A 23,527-nucleotide genomic window follows, 5' to 3' on the forward strand; every position below is an offset into this window, starting at 1 on the left:
TCTTTAAGCACCAGGCAAAAACTTTGCTTTTAAACCAGGCCGTGGGCCTTTGGGAGACAGAGACGTGAGAAAGGGCATCCAAGGAGGAAGGGAAGGAATGAGGGACAGAGGCCAGTGTTGCCCATGATACCCCTGACCATTATTCAAGGCACCCCAGGGTGCCATGGCACACTGGTTGAAAACTACTGGGGTGGGGAATTGTCCACCTGTTTGGTTGGGTTTTTTTTTTTTAAAAAAAATACTTTTATTTTGCTTTAAACAAATACAGTGGTACCTCGGGTTACATACGCTTCAGGTTACAGACTCCACTAACCCAGAAATAGTACCTCGGGTTAAGAACTTTGATTAAGGATGAGAACAGAAATTGTGCTCCAGCGGCGCAGCAGGAGGAGGAGGCCCCATTAGCTAAAGTGGTGCTTCAGGTTAAGAACAGTTTCAGGTTAAGAACGGACCTCCAGATTGAATCAAGTACTTAACCCGAGGTACCACTGTACAGAGAAATATAAACAACCAAAATTACAAAAAAAAATCCTTCATAATAATAATAATAATAATAATAATGAAAAAAGCTAAAAAACTACAAAAAAAATATCTAAGTGCATGGCATAGAACTTAAGCTATTATGGGAAAGAAAAAGGAAAGGAGGAGGAGGAGAAGGAAAGAAAAAAATGGAAAAAAAGAAAAAAAGAGGAAGATGAGCCAAAACACAAGAAGGCTCATCTATTGTATGCTTCCGTCAAGGTCACAACAGATCATTATTCTTATCAATTCTCTCTATCTGCTGTTTGGTTGGTTTTAACTCCCTTTGGGTTGCCCTGGGCAAGAAAAATCACTAACAAATTTAATAAATAATAATAATGATATCACAACTCCTGATTTCCTCTGAACATCAATTCAGTTCAGGTGTTTTTCCCTACACAGAATTGGTGCATTTGTATCAAATGTGTGAGCATGCAAATTCATGGAGGATCAGACTATTAGTGGCTGCTCACAGCAATGGCTAGGTACTATCTCCACTGTTGGAGACAGTACGTACTGCTTGCATGCCTCTTGTGACTTGGCCACTTTGAATACAGAGTCCTGGACTAGTTAGGCCACTGGTCTGATCCAGCGCAGGCTCCTCTTAGGTCCTTATGTGCAAGAGATGTCATAGAACAACTCCTTGGAGCACCTTTCTCTTTCCTTTTTATGAGGAAGGTTATCTTAGCCTGCTCGTTTGTGTCCCCCTTCTCAGCCATTCTCCTGCTGGGCCGCTTCCTCTTCATGAGGCTTCCACGGAATCTACAGAGGAAACACGAGCTGTCAACTTGAGCCTTGACAGACTGGCAGTGCTGGGCCGGGTCCGATTAGCTAGAGCAGTCGTGGAGAGCCTAAAGGTGCCCCCTGAAAACATCACTCCAGGCAAAAAACGTTCAACTGGAAAGCCGCCCAGGCCAGCGTTGGCCAAAAAGAGGTAATAATTCTTCCTTCTCTCTTAAGGGTGAGACCTGTAAGCCCATTGACTTGATCCAATCTCAGCAGGAATCATTAGAATCATTCATTTTATCACAAGAGCAAAGATTTGGGGATGATGTAAAATCCCTGTTTATACCAAGTCAAATCCCTTGGTCCATTTAGTCCCATGGTGCCTCCACTAACTGGCAAATGGCTCTCCAAGATTTCAGATAGGGTGTTTCCGTGCATTTCCTGGGGATCCCAGAAATTGAATCCTGGATTTCCTGCATGCAAAGCTGTCCGCCGCTGAGCTTGAGCTCTGGCTTGTGTTGATGCCCTTTCCACTTTGGCTCATTATATTAAAAACAGTGGATTGATTCACCCAATACGCTTTCTGTTTCTCCCATTCACAGGACATTCTTTGTCGAGTTTCACTTTCCAGTGGGAGCTTCGAAGATTGGAGCAGGGCAGGCTGCCATAACGACAGAAATAGTTCGGGTAGCGTCAAGTAAAATCTCGGGGGAAGGTAAGCCTTGCCTGGGGGAAAGGGGCCTTTTCTCCCATGGATGGGGCAGCTGATTGCATGGTGCCATGCCCAACACCACTTTCTGGTCCTGTCCTTTTAAGTGTAGCATCCATTTTGTCCTATGCCACACTGCACCCTGCACTTCCTTAAAATTCCAAATGTCCCCATTGACCCCAAAAGGCTGGCAGCCCCAGCTATAGGTGGAGAAAGATGGTGGGATTGGATCTTTATGATAAGGAAAAGTAAGCTGATCAGCCCGCCCCCCCCCCAAAAAAAAACCTAGAGGCAAAGGACTTTATAAAACAACTAGAAAATGAAGAGTGGCAGTCTAGTTAACTGGAATAGGATTTGTTGTTATTGTTGTTTAGCCGTGTCCGACTCTTCGTGATCGCATGGACCAGAGCACACCAGGCACTCCTGTCTTCCACTGCCTCCCGCAGTTTGGTCAATAGGATTTAGTTACTAGTACAGTGGTACACGGGTGGCACTGTGGGTAAAACCTCAGAGCCTAGGACTTGCCGATCGCATGGTCGGCGGTTCGAATCCCTGCGGCGGGGTGAGCTCCCGTCGTTCGGTCCCAGCTCCTGCCCACCTAGCAGTTCGAAAGCACCCTTAAGTGCAAGTAGATAAATAGGTACCGCTTTATAGCGGTAAACGGCGTTTCCGTGTGCTGCTCTGGTGCCAGTTCGCCAGAGCAGCTTCGTCACGCTGGCCACGTGACCTGGAAGTGTCTGCGGACAGCGCTGGCTCCCGGCCTTTAGAGTGAGATGAGCGCACAACCCTAGAGTCTGTCAAGACTGGCCCGTACGGGCAGGGGTACCTTTACCTTTTTTACAGTGGTACCTCGGGTTAAGTAATTAATTCGTTCCGGAGGTCCGTTCTTAACCTGAAACTGTTCTTAACTTGAAGCACCACTTTAGCTAATGGGGCCTCCTGCTGCTGCCGCGCTGCCGGAGCATGATTTCTGTTTTCATCCTGAAGCACTATTTAACCTGAAGCACTATTTCTGGGCTAGCGGAGTCTGTAAACTGAAGCGTATGTATCCTGAAGCATATGTAACCCGAGGTACCACTGTAAAGAAGAAGAAGAAGAAGAAGAAGAAGAAGAAGAAGAAGAGGAGGAGGAGTTTGGATTTGATATCCCGCCTTTCACTCCCCTTCAGGAGTCTCAAAGCGGCTAACATTCTCCTTTCCCTTCCTCTCCCCCACAACAAACGCTCTGTGAGGTGAGTGGGGCTGAGAGACTTCAAAGAAGTGTGACAAGCCCAAGGTCACCCAGCAGCTGCATGTGGAGGAGCGGAGACTCAAACCCGGTTCCCCAGATTACAAGACTACCGCTCTTAACCACTACACCGCACTGGCTCTCTAAAGAAAGGGATCACCTTCATGGATCACTGCCTTGTCATGGCGAAGGGGCTTGAAGCTATGAGCTATGCCACGCAGGGCCACCCAAGACAGACAGGTCATAGCCGAGAGTTTAGACTAAATGTGATCCACCTGGGGAAGGAACTGGCAACCCACTCCAGCGTTTTGCCAACAAAACTCCATGGACATAAAAAAGGAGAAGCTTTGAGAAGAAAGTGAAAGTTTCCAAGGCATGCTCTGGCTCATGGGGTCACAGAGAGTCGAACACGACTAAACAACAACAAAATTAAAGCGACTGAAAGAACCTTTAGATAGTTAAGGGGGGGAAATTATTAATAGGGTTAATAAAAATGGATTTTATATGCTGAAATCCTGGGAGACAGCCTCATAGACGTCCTTTGTAGTATATATGTATAGGATCGCCCTGTAAATGCGAAAAGCCGAAATAATCTGCCAGAGAGGAGTGGGGTAGTTAAGTAGTTAGTTCTGTTCTTCTTTCATTGTGCCTCTTCCCTCCCAAGCCTCCAGAGACCTTTCTTCTGCCATATCCTTGAAATTTTGACTAAACATCTTTTTCTCCCCTCTTCCATCCCATCGGGCATCCAATTTACCTTTTCAGTGGTGAAGTTTCAACAGCGGCACGTGTTCTCTGTTCACTTCAGTGGCACAATGATAACCCATTGGTGGAACTCGGACCTTGAGTTTCACGTCTACTCAAAACAAGGCACACAAAGAAAGGTATTCATTATTTCATTCATTTCATTCATTATTATTTTTTCTGGATGAAGCAGATTTGAACCTACCTTTAGCAGTCCCCTGCTTATGGGACTGCTGTGTATTAAGATCTGCAGCTAAGGCTTCACTCTTTGTCCCACCAATGTTGGGTGTCTGTGCGGCAAGAGCCAACAAGGAGACTTTTCACGGGCTCCACTGCAACCCCTCCTTTGAGAAGCATAGCTTGGCATTCCACTGGTGGAGGAGGGCCAAAATGCTTCTTTTTCAGTTGGCCTTCAGCATATTAACTGGGTTTAAATGGATATTTTAAATCTTGTCTGCTTATAGATACCCTTTTTAGACCTGTTTAACTTGTGTGTAATTTATGATAATAATTTTAAATAAGTTTTGTTTCGTAATTTAATTTTTTTGTTTTACCGTTACCCACTTAGAGCACTATTTTGTCAGAAAGTCAGGATTTTAATGTTCTTAATGCCGTATTTGCCTGAAAATAAGCCTCACTTTCCCCCTAAATTCTGACCGTGAAAAGTGCGGCTTATATTCGCAACCTTACGGTATGCAGCCAGGAGCGCGGGGCAAACAGACCAGGAGTGCAGCAAAGCGGCGCCCGCCTCATGCATAGTCCCCCGTCCTCTCCTCCAAGGTCGGTAAGGGAGACAGCAAGGAAGGGAAAGGCTGCCGGAAATGCACCCTCCCCCCAAGTATGCAGCCAGGAGCAGTGAGGAATGGAGAGGCTTATATTTGAGTATTCTTTCCTTTCCCCACCCTCTCCAATTTTAAATGTGTGGCTTATATACGGGTGCGGCTTATATACGGGCCAGTACAGTACATATCTTTTCTTATTGATTACTTTTCCGTGAAGACCTTGGCAGAACCCCAGCCCCCAAACCCTACCAGAGGCTTTACGACCATGAGCACAATACAGTATAGATTATGTAATATTGAAAAGTGAAATGTGCCACATTACCCGCTCCTTCCCCATTGTGTTCTCCTGTCTTCAGCCCCTGTTGATTGGCTCAGCTGTTTTCCCGCTGCGAGACATAATTCAGTCTGAGCAACTGTCGGTCAGCCGTGAACTGTCCGTGAAAGAAGACGGAGTTCCAGCCCAGCTGGGGCCTTTAAAGGTATACACAACCTGCTTCTATACCGTTCACACAGGTAGCTTGTCTTAATGCAACACTTAGGTGTCATACGCTCTCATCATGGAACTATTCTGAACTGGTATTGTCGTTGGGTGTTAATGGCGTATCAGGATATATTTTGCGGCAAGGATTTGCCTTGGCTTTTGTGCTTTAGTTAGCACTGGGTGAGCCCCTGCCCTGTAGCCTTTGGGAATTGGTTATTTTTTTACTGTGAAATCTTACCAGTAGCTTCCTTTCATGATGAGTACAGCCTGATTCTGTGAGGGCACGAATTGGTTGGGTGATAACACCGAGGCCTGGTGCTTCCCCCCCCCCCCCCAATGCAGCGTCACCTGGGATTCTTCACTCCGGTCTCCCGTCACGCTGATGTGGCCCATATCCAGGGACATGAGCACACGACAAGCTGAATTCAAAACAGAAGCTCAGCCTTGAGGAGTAACATCTAAGCCTAATTTATTGCAAATTAAATCAAACAGAACAGAACAAAGAAAAACATGGCCTCTCTGTCTTTCTTCCTCGAAAAGAGAGCTGCAAAAGCTATACAGAACGGAAACAGCGTACAGTCATACGTCATGTTACGTTTGCTTCATGATACGTTTTGTTTTGTTTTGTTTTGTTTAGGATATAATCTGAGTTTATTTTATTTTATAAATAGCATGTTTCCCCCTCCAGGTTAGAGACATCCCAAATCATTTTGCCCCTCCTTTAGATTAAAAAAAGAAGTAGTCGTTGTCTCGCCCCTGTCTATCTCCACTTTTTTGCACATGATACGTTTTTTCAGGTTGCGTCCTGCGGTGACCTGGAAGTACCAGAAAGGATTACTTCCGGGTTTTGCCGCTCGTGCATGTGCAGACCGACATGCGCCAAAGTGGCGAATCGCAACCCGCGCATGTGCAGACGCACCACTGCAGGTTGCATTCTGCTCATGTTGCAAACAGGCCTCCGGAACAGATCCCATTCGCAACCAGAGGTACCACTGTATCTCCTTTTCCGCCCACTGAATTATTGAATTCAGTGTTGGAATATAAACCGACATTTGACATGTAACAATCCCCCACACACCTGCAGCACGGGAGGAATGGAATCCCAACATAATTGCCCACAGGTTTGTTGCCAAAGGAGACTAAAGAATTGGCTTGTATCATTGCCTCTTGCTTTGGCCATGGAATTTTTTTCTGGGAGGCTGCTTTCTGCATTGGAGCTCATTCAGGTGTCAGGTTTACATCTGGGAAGAGAGGGACCCCAGCTCATTCCGAAACAAAGGCCTTCTGTATCTAGAGTAAAACAGTCACCTAACGGTGGGAATATGTATTGAGTGGCTGTTCTGGGTGCTGCTCAGTTTTTTAGGGCCACCTGCATTCCTGACCCTTTGCTTTCCAGGCCCGTTGAAGGTGATCTTTGCTCTTTTTCTTTTTCGTGCTCTCAACAGACAGCAGGTAACGCGTTATTTCTAACTTTCTTGCGGCAGGTGTCATTGGAACTTGCAGCTGATAATAAAGATTTCTCCAGCACCGGTGCCAAGGCAGCGAATGGGCCACCACAAGCTCCAGTTCATGCCGTCAGGAGTCCCGGAGTCAAGTTTCAAGAAGTTGGCAGGAGCACCACTCCTGCTGGAAGCCCCCCAGTCCTGAAGCAAACTAATTGCCAGCTCCCAAAGAGGAACCAAGAGTCTTCACCTGCAGTATCAGAAAGTGCCAGCGTTGGCGTGAGTCAGCTGCCAGTCCCCATGCCCGTCTCCCGTAACCTCCTGAACCAGTTGTGTGCATCGGAAGAAGAAGGTTTGCTGTTGCACGTACTCTTGATGGTCCCAGAAGGGAAGGTCTTTGTTCCCAAAGATGCTGGATTTCATGGCTCTTGTAACGTGTATCTAAACTGCAAGCTCTTCAGCACAGAAGAAGCCACAAGGTCTGCTGTGATATGGGGGACCACACAACCCATCTTCCAGTTTTCTCAGGCAAGCTTCAGTTTTTTCATGTGCGCAGTAATCCTGGTAACATTAGTGCCTCCTCTGTTTAACATCAATTCCTTAAACTTGTGAGGTCAGAGAACAAAATACAGGCCCAAAACTTTGTATTATTTGCCCCCCTGCTTTACGGCAGGAGGGCCAGTTTCTGTATTCTAAAGTGTTGGGTAGTTGTCAGACTGGCCAGGAGGCAGAATGTGTTTTGCTGCCCTTCATAATAATAATAATAATAATAATAATAATAATAATAATAATAATAATAATAATAATAATTTATTATTTATACCCCGCCCATCTGGCTGGGTTTCCCCAGCCACTCTGGGCGGCTTCCAACTGAGTATTAAAAACAATACAGCATCAGACCTTAAAAAACTTCCCTAAACAGGGCCGCCTTCAGTTGTCTTTTAAAAGTAAAATAGTTGTTTATTGCCTTGACATCTGTTGGGAGGGCGTTTCACAGGGCAAGCGCCACTACCAAGAAGGCCCTCTGCCTGGTTCCCTGTAACCTCACTTCTTGCAGTGAGGGAACCACCAGAAGGCCCTCGGAGCTGGACCTCAGTGTCCGGGCTGGATGAAGGGGGTGGAGTCGCTGCTTCAGGTATACAGGTATTCATAGTTGGCTTGGCCCCATAATTAAAGTCACCCAATGCCCAGCAGCAAAGGACGTCTCAGTCATGAGTCAGACCCCACCTGTATCCAATTCTGGGCACTAGAGTTTAAGAAAGATATTGAGAAGCTGGAATGTGCGCAGCTGAAGGCAGCCAGGATGACCAAGTGTCTGGAAAACAAACCTTAAGAGGGTGTTGGGGATGTTCAGCCTGGAGAAGAAAAGACTGGGAGGTGGTATGAAAGCCTTCTTCAGATATCTGAAGGGCTGTCATTTGAAGGTGGAGCAAGCTTGTTCGGGTAAGATCACAATTACAAGAAAGGAGATCCTGACTAAACATTAGGAAGAACTTTCTAACAGAGCTACAGTGGTGCCTCGCAAGACGAAAAGAATCCGTTCCGTGAGTCTCTTCGTCTAGCGGTTTTTTCGTCTTGCGAAGCAAGCCGATTAGCGCTATTAGCGGCTTAGCGGATAAGCGGCTTAGCGGCTTAGAAAAAGGGGGGAAAAGTCGGGAAAACTCGCAAGACGTTTTCGTCTTGCGAAGCAAGCCCATAGGGAAATTCGTCTTGCGAAGCACCTCCAAAACGGAAAACCCTTTCGTCTAGCGGGTTTTTCGTCTTGCGAGGCGTTCGTCTTGCGGGGCACCACTGTATTTGAAAGTGGATCAGTCTCTTTCTGGAGGCAGTGGACTCCCCTTGCTTTGAGCTTCTCAAGTAGAAGTTGGGTGGCCATCTGCTGGGGATTCTCCAGCTGCGATTCTTGCATTTCAGAGGGTTGGGCTGTAACCATTGGGTTCCCTGCCCACTTTTCAATTCTGTGATTCTCTGTGTGCTCAGGCATGCCCAGGTCGCCCGCATACAGACCCCACGGGAAACCAAATATTAAAGTGTGCAAAACACATCTTTTATGGGGCAGCCTAGAAGAGGGGTAGGCAAACCAAGGCCCAGGGGCCGGATCTGGCCCAATCACCTTCTAAATCTGGCCCACGGATGGTCCGGGAATCAGCGTGTTTTCACATGAGTAGAATGTGTGCTTTTACTTAAAATGCATCTCTGGGTTATTTGTGGGGCATAGGAATTCATTCATCCCCCCCCCCAAAAAAAAATATAGTCCGGCCCCCCACAAGGTCTGAGGCACAGTGGACTGGCCCCCTGCTGGAAAAGTTTGCTGACCCCTGGCCTAGAACATCACTAAACAAAATTAGCTTTTGAAACTTGTTTTCTTTTCCTCACAAGGAAAACTTATCAGCAAACATTTTACCTGCAACTTAATTAAACCTGGTAAGTTTGCAAGGGGACTTAATTCCCCCCCCCCCATTAGCTGCATCGGGTCCACGGTCAGTTTACTGTGGATTTGCTGGTTTACATGCCGTCCTCTTTATTTTTATATTTGCAAAGGCTGAGATGAAGGGCTGTGTGTGTGTGTGTGTGTGTGTGTGTGTAGGCCTGCTTCTCTGATCAAAGAGTCTGATCAAATCTCTAGGTAACTCCTATTTCACTGACATCAAAACATCTGGAGAGGCTGAAGAACAATGTGATGGTCATAGAAGCCTGGAACAAGGTCTGCATTCCAGGAGGAGACGCCCTGCTAGGACTGGTGAAGCTTCCACTGCATCAGTTCTACGTTTCATTCAAGTAAAAACTCATTCTTCATTTTTAAAATTGTTTTTATTTTACTGTGTTGTGGCATATTTACTCAGTTTTCTTCTTCTTTCAGTGCTCAAGGAACACTGATAATGCCCCCCCCCCACCACCACCAAGTCAGATTAAAAAACCAGAAATCACTTCCAGGCAGTGATTTTTAATTTCCATCCCTATCTTAGTGGCTCAGACTTGGGCTACATATGATATATTGCTGTGAGTTCATCCTAAACTAAGCTAAGGGGCAGTATGCTGCCCAAAACATCCACCACCCAGTTTGCTTTGTTTAATTTTTTTTCCTTTCATTTCTCATATATATATAATCTAAACAAAAACAGTGAAAGAGAAAATAGTCTTCTTTCAAAACTAGTTGTTAACCCTTGTCTCACACAGAAAGCCATGGACCCTCTCAGGTCTCACTGGGAGCTTTCCTTGCTTCTCATCAACATTATCGTCATTTTTAATTTGTATACCACCTTTCTATCTAACAGTACTCAAGGCGGTTTACAAGCTGAAGAATCAAAGAATGTACACCTTATAACAATCTAATGCAATACAAAAATGTGATAATAAAACAACTTTAAAATAAGCAATCTACATCAAATAAAGTAACATTCAACAATCAGAATAGCATAGAATAATAATAATATCAGCATATAAAGAAAACAGAAACCCACTCTTAACAATTGCAACAAATAATTTCGAAACTACAATCAATAAAACAACGGCAAGCCACAGTGCATAAAATAATACAATACAATTTGAGAAGCAGAGACTGGAGGGTGGGGCAAGGCAGGTGGAAGGAGGCCTTGCCTGATGGAGTCTCTCCCCTCACAGGTCTTCCTCCAGGACCAGCTTCCTTATGAGGAGACCCAGGGCCAGGGGCCTCTCCCCCTGGAAGGCCTTCCCTTCCTTGCCTCTCACTCACAGCGTCCTGCCAACTTCATGTGCGAGTAATCCGTGGACTCCCGTTTCTTGCATTTCTCACCCACTTTTCACCCTGAGGTTCCAGAGTATGGCACATAAACTGAAAACGCAATCACAGAAAGATTGAGTGGGAATTTGAGCCAAGGGGACTGAGAGTCTGAGGGTCAAATGTGGCCCTGCATTCCTCCTAGCCCCTTGGCACACTGTCAGGACACACACACCCAGCAAGGCCATTGCTCCATGCCCTCCTCACGTGCTTTTGACTGGCTTGGCTGCCCTTGAACTGTCATTCAGTCTGCTTTGACAAATGATGGAGGGAATTCTAGCGGCGAGTAAAATTCCTCTGGCTGGAACGTGCCCTACCATACAAAAACAAGTCACAACTTCCTCCATCCACTCTTGCCTCTCACCTCTCCTATGTGACATGCAGCCATTCTTGGAAAGGTTGCCCATGAGAAAATACAACCCTAAAGCTGGAAAAGGTCCCCCTGCCACCAGACTTACGCTCCCCCCAGGTATCCAGCACCATTCAGATAAGTGATGAGGCCTTGAAGGCTCACAGATCCGATTAAGTATGCATTTTGCTTAAGCAGAGAGTCTAGGAACTGCAGCATGAACTACAGAATATACAGTGGTACCTTGGGTTACATACGCTTCAAGTTACAGACGCTTCAGGTTACAGACTCCGCTAACCCAGAAATAGTACCTCGGGTTAAGAACTTTGCTTCAGGATGAGAACAGAAATTGCACCGCGGCAGCAGGAAGGCCCCATTAGCTAAAGTGGTGCTTCAGGTTAAGAACAGTTTCAGGTTAAAAACAGACCTCCGGAATGAATTAAGTACTGTATTTTTGGCTCTATAAGACTCACTTTTTCCCTCCTAAAAAGTAAGGGGAAATGTGTGTGCGTCTTATGGAGCGAATGCAGGCTGCGCAGCTATCCCAGAAGCCAGAACAGCAAGAGGGATCGCTGCTTTCGCTGCGCAGCAATCCCTCTTGCTGTTCTGGCTTCTGGGATTCAGAATTTTTTTTTCATGTTTTCCTCCTCCAAAAACTAGGTTCGTCTTGTGGTCTGGTGCGTCTTATAGAGCAAAAAATACGGTGCTTAACCCGAGGTACCACTGTAATCTCACATGTCAAATTCATAGAAGCCCAGCTTTCCTGCATTTTAAAATGCCTAGCCTCCATGAAAAAGTTGCCGGTCTCTGCTAAAGGCGAAGGTGGCAAGGAGATTCATTGGTAGGGAAATTGGACTCTTCTGTATGTTTTAGTTAGTTAATTCACTACTTTACGCGTCAACAGGAATCGCTACGCGGTTTACATAGCATGACTGTCTCCTCCCTCCCTTCCCAGGGACCCCAAGATTTCCAGCCTGCTGCTTCAGGCTCAGTATCCGGTGCTGGCTGTAGATGGCTCCATGCCCGTGGTCGACGTCTTCACCGGCAGCAAAAAGGGGAGCCTGAAGGTCATTCTGGCCATGGGCTCCGCGGAGCAGATCGCGGCACTGCAGAGGCTCAAGAACGAAGAAGGAATGGCACCTCCTGTGGCAATGCGCCCTCCACATTCTCTGGACTCTCTTGCCATGCCTCTTCCAAAGGTATTTCCATCAAACGTATCTTTGTGTTTGCTGAGGCTGCCCCCCAAAACTAGCACTTTTTTTGCCTAGAGCTTTGTTGTTGTTTAGTCGTTTAGTTGTGTCCGACTCTTCGTGACCCCATGGACCAGAGCACGCCAGGCACTCCTGTCTTCCACTGCCTCCCGCAGTTTGGTCAAACTCATGCTGGTAGCTTCGAGAACATTGTCCCACCATCTTGTCCTCTGTCGCCCCCTTCTCCTTGTGCCCTCCATCTTTCCCAACATCAGGGTCTTTTCCAGGGAGTCTTCTCTTCTCATGAGGTGGCCAAAGTCTTGGAGCCTCAGCTTCAGGATCTGTCCTTCCAGTGAGCACTCAGGGCTGATTCCCTTAAGAATGGATAGTTTTGAACTTCTTGCAGTCCATGGGACTCTCAAGAGTCTCCTCCAGCACTATGATTCAAAAGCATAAATTCTTCAGCGATCAACCTTCTTTATGGTCCAGCTCTCACTTCCATACATCACTACTGGGAAAACCATAGCTTTAACTATGCAGACCTTTGTTGAGCAGGCATAGGCAAACTCTGCCCTCCAGATGTTTTGGGACTACAACTCCCATCATCCCTGACCACTGGACCTTTTAGCTAGGAATGATGGGAGTTGTAGTCCCAAAACATCTGGAGGGCCGAATTTGCCTATGCCTGGCCTAGAGGCCCACCAGAGACCACACCTGGCTGTGTCTCCAAGAGCTTTGTGCTTTCGGTTGTGTTGATGGGGAAGGAGTGTAGAACATTTAAAGTGTGGGTGTGGTGTGGTGTGTTATGTTATGTTATACATCAGTGACTGTCTTACAGGTGTGGCAAACCTGCGGTATACCTGTGAGATCACTATACCAAATATATACACCCACTCAACCACTTCAGTTTGCAGAACTGGCACGGTTGCAAGTGCCACACAAAATCACTCCGCATTTGTGAGCAATCAGTCTTTTAGTGCAGTAGCATCTACTCTCTGGAACTCCCTGCCACTGGATGCCTTTGCAGTGCCTCGCTTTGGCATGTTGTGAAAACCTTTTTGTTCAGACAGTCCTACCCAGATGTTTAGAAAACTGAAGCGAGCTTTAATGGTTTCAAATATTGTTGTTGGTTCTTTTCATTACCTTCTTTTTGCAAGCCACTTTGAGGTTTTGTTTTGCTTTCACAGTCAACTGGTGTATAACTTTTATGACATAAATAATGATGGTGGGTTATTCCCCCAACCCTAATCTCCGGGTTGCCATATTCTGATCCTGATCTGATTTTAGGATGTATTTTAATTGATTGCCTGATTTTATGTTGTGTTATACATTTGATGTTTGCTGCTCTGAGCCCAGTTTTGGCCGGGGAGGGCGGGGTATAAATAATAATAATAACAATAATTATCTGCCCAGAACATGCTGAGATTGGGCATTTTGTTCACCGGAGACGGGTCTCTCTCTCCCCACAGGGATTCCCTTCTTTCACAGGGATTTTGTCTATTATTTTGCAGTCAGGCAGAGAAAAGGAAGGGCTGATGGAGCACGTTTTTGAGATCCATATTGAGAGCGTCAAAGGGCTCACTCCCCTCCAGTCCACGGTCTGGGGAGAGGCTGACTGTTATGTGCAGTACCACTTTCCTGTTCAGGAGTCGGAGTCCGACGTACTGCGTGGGACAGAGTTCTGTGAGAATGGTAAGTGCTGTTTGCCCATCAGGCTATTCCGGTTGTTCTTCACAGCTTCTGAACCTGTCGAGTTGCAGCTCGGCATCCAAGGAAAAATCAGTCTCACACCATAATAGGTTCCGAAATATGGCTGCTCCTAGGGCTCATGCAGCACAGCTTTTATTGTGTGAAATCAGAAAGATACAAAGTACAAGCCAAGCAATTTGTTCTAGCAAGCAGATAAGGACCTTCGCACTAGACCATGCGAGCATCAGGCCATGCCACGTTAGCCAATCATATAGGACAGCACGAGCTGTTCACGCGCTGTTCATGCTCCAAGGATGCTTCTAGCTATGAAATCACCCTGTAACAATAAGAACTTTGCTCATGCTCTCATGTACAAGCAATCATTTTCCCACATGAACCGAACGGGCTAGCGTGCCATGGTGATGGACAAATACGTCTTTGAGCTTCCAAAATGAAACGAGGGTGCTCATCTATAATAGGACCAGCAGTGGCTTGTTTGTTTGCTCTCACTGACGGCCACTGGTTTTACACTGAGGGCACCTGCCTCCTCTCCTGTTTGGAAGGTAATTGGACAGGATTGGAGCATGGAACCCCTTCCTGGCTAGCTTACACATGAGAATGTTGCCAGAAAACTGAGTTATCAACTGCCTCCCCAGGGTGCAGAGCTCCCACATCCGAAATACTGTATGTTCCGCTGCTCTACCCCTTCAGCTGAGTGTAGAAAGTAAGTGGCCAAGAGACAGGAAGTGACAGCTGCAAGCATCCCAACCTGCTGAACGTCATTGTCAGCCCGAGTCAGCGTGCTGGATGAGCAAGGGCCCACAAACATGCCAGACTGAGCTTAGAAACTGGCGACTGGGAGTGGCCGCCGAGACCATATAACACCGGTCTTGAAAGACCTACACTGGCTCCCAGTACGTTTCCGAGCACAATTCAAAGTATTGGTGCTGACCTTTAAAGCCCTAAACTGCCTCGGTCCAGTATACCTGAAGGAGCATCTCCACCCCCATCGTTCTGCCCAGACACTGAGGTCCAGCGCCAAGGGTCTTCTGGTGGTTCCCTCACTGCGAAAAGCCAAGTTACAGGGAACCAGGCAGAGGGCCTTCTCAGTAGTGGCACCCGCCCTGTGGAATGCCCTCCCACTAGATGTCAAAGAGAAAAACTACCAGATTTTTAGAAGACATCTGAAGGCAGCCCTGTTTAGGGAAGCTTTTAATATTTAATAGGTTATTGTATTTTAATATTCCGTTGGAAGTTGCCCAGAGTGGCTGAAGAAACCCATCCAGATGGGCAGGATATAAATAAATTATTATTATTATTATTATTATTATTATTATTATTATTATTATTATTAATATTGAAACAAGCTAAGACCCAATATGAATGCCCAAAGACAGGCCTAATGTGAATGACGGCCATAGGAGCAGCCTTGGGTCCTCTTGGCTAGTGAGTCGGCTTGGGTGGCACGTGGGTCCCTGTCCCTTGCATCACAGCTCTTTTCTGGCTTTGCTTTACCTCCTCAGGCCTTGTGTTAAAGCCTTTCCGCTCGACAACCACCTTGTGCGTCCCTGACCCCAACTTTGGCGACGAGCGTCATCACTCCTTGATGGTCCCTGCTGATGTCCCTGTCCAAAGGCTGCTGCTCAGCTCTTTCTCTGCCCAGGGCTTAGGAGGAGGAGGAGGGATCCAGTTTGAAATCTGGTGCAGGTATTTCTTCTGGTGTCCCTCGCCATCCCTACAATGCCCCCTGCTTAGCAGCACTCGCAGCCAAGTCAAACACTCACCCTCTCCTTTCTGCTGGCATCAAGCCGTGGTTAGGCCTTGGCCCAGTAGACCTGAAGGAGCGTCTCCACCTCCATCGTTCTGCCCGGACACTGAGGTCCAGCGCCAAGGGCCTTCTGGCAGTTCCTTCGCTGCAAGAAGCCAAGTTACAGGGAACCAGGCAGAGGGCCTTCTCGGTAGTGGCACCCGCCCTGTGGAATGCCCTCCCACCAGATGTCAAAGAGAAAAATAACTACCAAACTTTTAGAAGACATCTAAAGGCAGCCCTGTTTAGGGAAGCTTTGAATGTTTAATAGGTTATTGTATTTTAGTGTTTTGTTGGAAGCCGCCCAGAGTGGCTGGGGAAACCCAGCCAGATAGGCGGGGTATAAACAATAAATAATAAATTATTATTATTATTATTATTATTATTATTATTATTATTATAGGATGACCATGCGAAGGATTCTCCTCAAAGCGGGGCACAGAAAGTCCTAAAAGAATTGAGTCCTCTGTACTTGATCTCTTCACTCTCAGAATTATCCCTTTCAGACTCATTTCTTTGACCCTGTAACAAAACCTTAAGAGTTTGCATGCAGCTGGGCCAGGTGATGAGAGAGGCCCTTTCCCCCTGAGACCCTGGAGAGCGGCTGCCAGTCAGAGCAGGCAGCCCTGCTTTAGATGGATCTGGCATAAACCAGCTTCCTATGACGGGGCTGTCGGGATACAGTACATGGCTGCAGTTGGCTTGGTGGGCCACATGATGCTGGCCTGACAGGGCCCTCTTTGCATTCAGAAGGGTTTACCCCTAATGTTTACTTCCGTTTCATCTCTTCTTGTAGGTATTACTACCCTAACGTCCGAGACCAGATGGTAGCCAGGGGGACCTTGCCGCTGTCCCGTCTGTGTGCCATGGTGACCATGCAGTACCGAGAGGATGTGGGCATCCAGACCTTCAGTCTACCCTTAATCCCAAGGACTGAGAGTGCAGGGGAACCCCATCCCCGTTCCTCAGGTAACAGAAGACATTGGCCCAGAGCAAATCTGGACTTTGGTCAGGTTTTACTGTACCGGAGTGCAAGGCATAATTTTTCAGGTCTTTAAATGAACTTCACCTTCCTGGTGATCCTGTACCGGAGGTCCCGTTTTACAGGTGACAAAGAGGGCATATTATATTAGCAGACAGGTTTGGAGATTAACAGTAAAACAGGGGTGGGGTGTGTTTGTATGTGTAAGGTAGATAATGTGGAGGCAGGAAGGCTTCGTCTTTCTCTTGACCTCCATTTTTTCTCACAGCTGAGTTAATTTTGGTTTTATAGCTATCTGGGGAGGAGGGAGGAAAGGCCCAGGGTAGAGGGGTTGAGAGAATTGGTGCAAGAAGGACCAATTGGTTATACAGCCTCTCCTGAAATCCCCACCACCACCACACACACACACACACATTGGAATTAGAAGGCAAACATGGTATTGGGGAACCTTGTGTTTGCCTTATGATGTCCGGTCCCACCCTGAGGCTAAGAAAGAGCATCTTGCATTCTGTCCGCCATATCATTCTGTTTCTACCTTCCTTAAACGTAAAGGTACCCCTGACCATTAGGTCCAGTCGCAGACGACTCTGGGGTTGCAGTGCTCATCTCACTTTACTGGCCGAGGGAGCCGGCGTTTGTCCGCAGACAGCTTCTGGGTCATGTGGCCAGCATGACTAAGCCGCTTCTGGCGAACCAGAGCAGCGCATGGAAACACTGTTTACCTTCCCACCACAGTGGTACCTATTTATCTACTTGCACATGACGTGCTTTCGAACTGCTAGGTTGGCAGGAGCTGGGACCGAACGACGGAAGCTCACCCCGTCGCTGGGATTCAAATCGCCGACCTTCTGATCGGCAAACTCTAGGCTCTGTGGTTTAGACCACAGCACCACCTGTGCCCCCTTTCTACCTTCCTTAGATGCTTCCAAGTATTAACCTTCATGTGGTTGACAAGAAGGACCGGAGCGTCTGTTTTCAGGAACGTCTTCAGCTATGACTTCTTGTCACATCAGCCACGTGCAGACCTTGCCTGCAGTTTCAGCAACGGAAAGCTTAAATATGTATTTCTTTTTCTTCCCCTTTTCCCCAGGTTTTCTTGATGTGAGCGTAAAATACAGGCGCTCCCTGAAAGCGACGGAAGGCATCCTGGCAGCTCAAGCAGTTTCTATTTCTGTTCAGATACACTTTGCAGCCGGTTTGCAGGCAGCAGCCAGGTAAGCACACAGGCACAAGAGAGTGTTTGAGTTCTGCTGCCAGTCAGAGCCAACTACCCTAAGCTAGATGGTCCAGATAGTTTGTATAAGGGCAGCCATCCTGCTTTCCTGCCCCTATTAAATACGGCAACACACAATCAACACAAACCCATGTGCTTGCCTGTCTAATTTTTTTGTAATCGCTCCTTATATGCGTCTCTGGGATCTTTTCTTCTCTTTGCTAAGAGCCGTGGCAGAAAAGAACCCTTCACTTCAATGCAGTGCAGAAGTTGGTGTGAACGCTTACGTCTCCGTGCACCTGCCCTTCCTCCCCGAATCTGAGAGGCGCAACACCCGAGCCGTGGCTCGCACTTTCTGCCCAGAATTCGAGCACCACACAGAGTTCCCGTGCAACCTTGTGGTCCAGAGAAGCAGTGGAGAAGCCTGTTCCCTGGGGGAGCTGTTGCAGATCTCGGAGATAGTCTTTTCCGTCTTTCACAAGAGCCTGAACTCAGGTATGTAAAATACACGGGGGCAGCTCAAACTTTTGCTGTGCCAGTGACAGAACCTGCATCATGCCATCACTCTGAGCTGGGTGGGCAAGGGGAGTGGACCCAGTGAGCTACCAATGGAGGATCCCTTAGGTAGCAAACCCACCCAGCACTCCCACCTGCTCTTTTGCACAGCATCCATCAACTTCCATCAAATTTGTGCAAGAGACATTTCCAGGGCTTAGATGGCGCTCTGGCAGCAAGCACCAGCTCTTTCTAGCCACCCGGCTGCCATATTCTACTGTATTTTTAAAGCACAACACATTGGCTTTAAACAGTCAGCATCTGGCAGCCTTTGGGACCAGTCCAGTGATTGCCTTCAAGCTTATAGCCAGCAAACAGTCCATTTACTGGGGGCCCTCAATTTCTATTACAAAGGGATCAATATGTGCTTCATTTCCTGGATTTGTATGTAGCTTTCCTAGACTAAATCACTTGAGCTCCTTTCATGCTTTTGAGTTTGTGTTCTGATGAAATGGAGGCCATGATGGTTGTGGTGGTGATGGCATCATCATCATCATCATTATTATTATTATTTATTTGTATTATTTATATGCCACTCATCTAACTAGGTTGCCAGTCATTAGGCTTTGTACACCAAGAATGAGGAAGCAGTGGTAGATTATCACCCAATGACAGAACAGGGAATTACCCTTCATAGAACAACCAACCACTGAGCATAGAGAATTGCCCCAAAGAATTGCCCCACAGTTAACTGCGGCAAACATGCCCATTTCCAAGGGATAACAACTGAAATCATTTCACATAAATAAGCAACTATGTCAGTAAAGGCAAAATATAAAGAACTGCTGGACGATTAAGTCCAGTCAAAGGCAACTATGGGGTTGCGGTGCTCATCTCGCTTCAGGCCGAGGGAGCCGGTGTTTGTCCACAGACAGCTTTCTGGATCATGTGGCCAACATGAGTAAACCACTTCTGGTGCAATGGAACACCATGACAGAAGCCAGAATGCACGGAAACACTGTTTACCTTCCCACCGCAGTGGTACCTATTTATCTACTTGCACTGGCGTGCTTTCAAACTGCTAGGTTGGCAGAAGCTGGGACAGAGCAACGGGAGCTCACCCCGTCGCATGAATTTGAACCGCCGACCACAGCGGTTTAAACCACAGCACCACCTATGTCCCTAAGCAACTATGTATGCAGGAGAGGAAAGACAGGAAACCACATGAAAGAGGATTCAAAGAACTCCCAGCTGTAGGAAGGACAATTTTTGCCCACACAGATCCGATCTTATAGATCCATCCTAAAATAAGTCAATTGCCAGTAGCGCGAGGATTGCTTTTCCCTTGCACCTTTTCTACACTCGACCGTTTTGAATACCTTCCGGATGGATGAACAATGATTTTTTATTTATTTCATATTTATGCTATGTTCTTCATTTTGATCTTACAGCACCATATGGAACAAAAACCCAGGCTTCAAGGGATTACCTCCTGGGAACTGCCAAGATTCCCACCAGAGACCTCTTGAACAGAAGATCAGGTAAAGATACCTGTGTTACCTTTGGTGTACGTAACAGAGTCGCTTTCTGATAGGGAGGTGCTCCATAAATGAAAATGTTCTGCTCCCCCACCCCCACTTTCCATTGAAAGGTGATAATGACACTCTTTTCCTGTGTGCTCTGTGAAAGGTATTCGAGGCTGGTTCCCAATAACTCTGCCGGAGGATCTGGTGCCTGCTCACTGTGCAAACATCCTGCAAACCATAGTTGGAGGCCTGGAGCTTTCTGTCACCTTTGCCCATCCTGGGGACCGGCAGCGTGTCCTGGATGCGGCTAAACTTTTAGGCTGGAATTTGAAGGAAGCCAGCGCTGAGCGCCTGCAGGACGAAAGTGAGGGCGAATGCCAGCCTACTCCAAACACCGCAGCCGTGGCCATTTCCATCCCTCGGCTGTGGCTGCCAGTGCAGTGTGTGTTACTTGCAGGAGAGACGCACTTAAACAAAAGCGTCCATTGCTACCTCCGCTATAAGCTGTATGACCAAGAAGCCACCTGGACGTCTCTTAGGAGGCCCAAATTAGCCGAAGACCAGAAGCACGTGACCGTGAGCTTCAAGAAAAGCAAAGAAATGGATCTTCCGTTGAGCCAAGCCTTATTGTGGTACTTCAAGGAGGAGAGGCTGGAGGTCCAGGCGTGGCGAGCCTATGGGAACGAGAGCAACACCGAGAGGCCCCTGGATACTGATCGACTGATTGGGTCGGCCTACGTGGACCTTGCCGCGCTCGGGGAGAGCTCAAGGGGGAAAAGGACAGTTAGTGGTATGTTCACTAGCAGCTTAAAAAACGTTGGGCAGATTTGGGGCTCAAACCATCAATTACCATCCAAACCGTAGTCTTTGCATCCTCCTTTTTAACCCCATCACCAAGCAAAGATTGTAACAGCCGTGCCCCTATTGGGATATTTACGCGACGCCCACTTACCATATGGAGTTTGCTACCAACAGATGTGGTGATGCCTGCCGCTTCAGGTGGTTTTCAAAATGTATGGGGACAATTTCTTGGAGGAGAGGTCTAGCGCTGTCCATGGGACGCAGGAAATAACTTTACATGTTCAGAGTCACATACTTCCAATCACCTGGTGCTGGGGGCCAACAGGGATGGCTGGCTCCAGCCTAGGTGGAAAGGGAAGCTGCCCACACTTTTCTGCCTGAGCAGGAGTGGGAGGCAACAAATGAATGAATGAATGAAATAATAATAATAAATAATAATAAATTTTGTTTATACCCCGCCCTCCCCAGCGAAGACTGGGCTCAGAGCGGCTAACACCCGATATAAAACAAATTGATTGAAATACAACTTAAAAGCAAGAATAAAATACAATATTAAAATACAGCCTCATTTCAATGGAAACTCAAATCAGAAACTTTTTGGGGGGATGAAAACGTCAAGTCTTCACCAAGGCTAACTTTCCAGACTGGTCCTACATGGGCCAGAAAAAAGCCAGGGAAGTCCCCAAATAGGAGTTCCATCACAGGAGTGAAAAGGAAAAAAGAAGAGGGGGGAGGGAATAAAATTGATTCCAAGCCGAAGGCCAGGCGGAATAACTCTGTCTTACAGGCCCTGTGGAAAGAAATCAGATCCTGCAGGGCCCTGGTCTCATGAGACAGAGCGTTCCACCAGGCTGGAGTCAGTGTTGAAAAGGCCCTGGCTCTGGTTGAGGCTAATCTGACTTCCTTACGGGCCAGAACCTCTAGGGTGTTGCTATTTATGGACCTTAAGGTCCTCCATGGGGCATAACGGGAGAGTTTTTTTAATACCAGCAAGATCTCAGAGGAGATTACAGAACCAGACACTTGGCCCCCAGCCTCTCTTCTCCTTCTTGAAATGTGCCTTCTCCCATCATTGCAGGTGTCTTCCCCTTGTTCCGGCGCAATTCTTCAAACTTGTTGGGAGCCGCCGTGCGAGTCCACATTGTGGCGGCTCCCAAAAGCCCCTCCAGACCTGATGTTTCCGAAGATGGCAGCAGTGGCGTCAGTGACCACGAGGAAAGACGGAAGGAGCCTGAGCAAGATTTGAAACCCAATCAGACCTCCGTTGTGGAAACCCTCAGCGAGAAACCATCCAAGGAGTCTCCCCACACAGTGGGTCACGAGCAGACATTTGCCGTCAGCATCCTTGTGGAAAGAGCCATGCACTTGAGCTTAAAAGGTGAGTAAAACTCTGGGCTCCCTGGGGCCTAGGTTGGAATCCCACAAATGGGACGTAAAGGCGGTCTTCTGTTGTTACTTGTTTGCTTAGGTTTATATTCACCCTTAAAAACACCAGGAGGAATTGAACAAGGTGGTTGTTTTGTCAAGCCAAACATTTCCGTTTTCCAGACAAAATGATTCCCCCCTCTCCTCTCCCTGCACTGCTCCAGAGTTTATCCCACCCCGAGCCAGTGTCAGAGGGAGGAGAGTTAAGGAAAACCACCCCACTGCACGAGTGGAGGTCCCTACACTGTGCTTCTGCTTACAGGACACATTAGTTGAATTCCACCCATTATCAGGGTGACTTGACAATTAAACGTTGGAAACAGCATAAACAACTAATCTGTTACATGAGCACATCCAGTTCATCCTAAGAACTGTTCCCAGTGCGTGCATTTTTAAAATGAAAAGGTGCAGTCTGCTCCCAGGAAATTATTCACGCTGTAATAAGTCTTTGTTAAGGAGAAAGTTGTGTGTGAAATAATGATTTTTCCTTCTGTTAGTGTCTTTTTAGGTTGTAAGCAGGAGCTCAGTGTTTGCTGCTGATGTTATTGATCTTATATACAAGCTGCTTCAGAAAGGATTTTGGGGTGAATAGCTTGGAGGGCAGGGGGATAAATAAATAAGCGAGCAATTTAATTACGTTTGCATGTTAACCACTTGTAGTCATAATGGAATTCTTGCATTATATGCCCGGCTCTTTTAGACAGAGGTTGTTATGAACTCCTATCCATTTATGATAATCATAAAGTACTGAAAAACTCCAAAAAGATATCGATAACAGGAGTTTGGGCGGAAGTGTTCTGGAAGGGAATTTGCTTTTCGAAAGAACTGCCATCAACATGCCCTTTGTCCTGATCTTGATTTGGGCAGCCTTGGGCTCCGCATCAGCACCTTCCCAGGAAAATTTCCTGGGATTCATGTTCCACATTGTTTCTGTCTCTGAAACGGCATTGAGGCTCTTCCCAGAGGGTGACCTTATTGTTCTGCGGGTGCACAACAGCAACTTTGTGCTGAGCAAACTAGGTCAAGCCAATTAAACGATTAGCTAATCTCTATTCTCACAGGCTTCTTCCCATGCTTTTGAGATAAACAGTCCCAGGTTGTGGGGCTGGTAAGCTCTAGTCCTGCTCCAGCCATGAAAGAGATTATAGTAATCGGGGGGGGGGGGCTTTTATTTGTCCGTTCTCTTGCACCAAAGAACCCTCGGTCTCTCTTTGGCAGTTCCTAAAGTCCTGTCTTGTGTTTTATATTGCAAGCGTTTCTAAATGTTCAGCAAATTCTATATTTGCACTTTCCCCCTGCATTTCCCCCTTGCTGTAAGACAGTGGGCCTTATAAAGACCTATCACCCAGAACATTCATCATCATCATCTCCTATCTGGCTGGTTTCCCCAGTCCCTCTGGGTGGATTACAGCATATCTAAAAACATAATAAAAACATCAAGTGTTAAAAACTTCCCTAAACAGGGCTGCCTTCAGGTGTCTTCTGTAATTCTTTATCTGCTTGACATCTGAAAGAAGGGCATTCCACAGGGAGGGCGCCACTACCAAGAAGGCCCTCTGCCTGGTTCCCTGTAACTTCGCATCTTGCAGTGAGAGAATCAGCAAAAGACCCTCGGAGGAGGACCTCAGAGTCCGGGCTGAGCGATGGGGGTGGAGACGCTCCTTCA

At 47.1% G+C, this 23,527-nt stretch overlaps 1 protein-coding gene across 1 annotated transcript in view; it reads left to right on the forward strand.

The window, feature by feature from the left end:
- The window catches only part of C2CD3 (C2 domain containing 3 centriole elongation regulator), a 56,966-nt gene that overhangs the window by 10,935 nt on the left and 22,504 nt on the right, over positions 1-23,527 (forward strand). The window contains exons 10-24 of the mRNA XM_081860896.1: positions 1,235-1,453; positions 1,848-1,960; positions 3,944-4,062; positions 5,061-5,183; positions 6,670-7,155; positions 9,254-9,405; positions 11,689-11,932; positions 13,435-13,615; positions 15,136-15,319; positions 16,216-16,388; positions 17,492-17,615; positions 17,841-18,109; positions 19,561-19,650; positions 19,799-20,425; positions 21,515-21,814. Coding sequence (XP_081717022.1) covers positions 1,235-1,453; positions 1,848-1,960; positions 3,944-4,062; positions 5,061-5,183; positions 6,670-7,155; positions 9,254-9,405; positions 11,689-11,932; positions 13,435-13,615; positions 15,136-15,319; positions 16,216-16,388; positions 17,492-17,615; positions 17,841-18,109; positions 19,561-19,650; positions 19,799-20,425; positions 21,515-21,814 — 3,404 coding nt within the window. The remainder of the gene's footprint in view (positions 1-1,234; positions 1,454-1,847; positions 1,961-3,943; positions 4,063-5,060; positions 5,184-6,669; positions 7,156-9,253; positions 9,406-11,688; positions 11,933-13,434; positions 13,616-15,135; positions 15,320-16,215; positions 16,389-17,491; positions 17,616-17,840; positions 18,110-19,560; positions 19,651-19,798; positions 20,426-21,514; positions 21,815-23,527) is intronic.

The sequence above is a fragment of the Podarcis erhardii genome, assembly GCF_964252035.2.
Source record: "Podarcis erhardii genome assembly, chromosome: 4".
Lineage (NCBI taxonomy): Eukaryota > Metazoa > Chordata > Lepidosauria > Squamata > Lacertidae > Podarcis > Podarcis erhardii.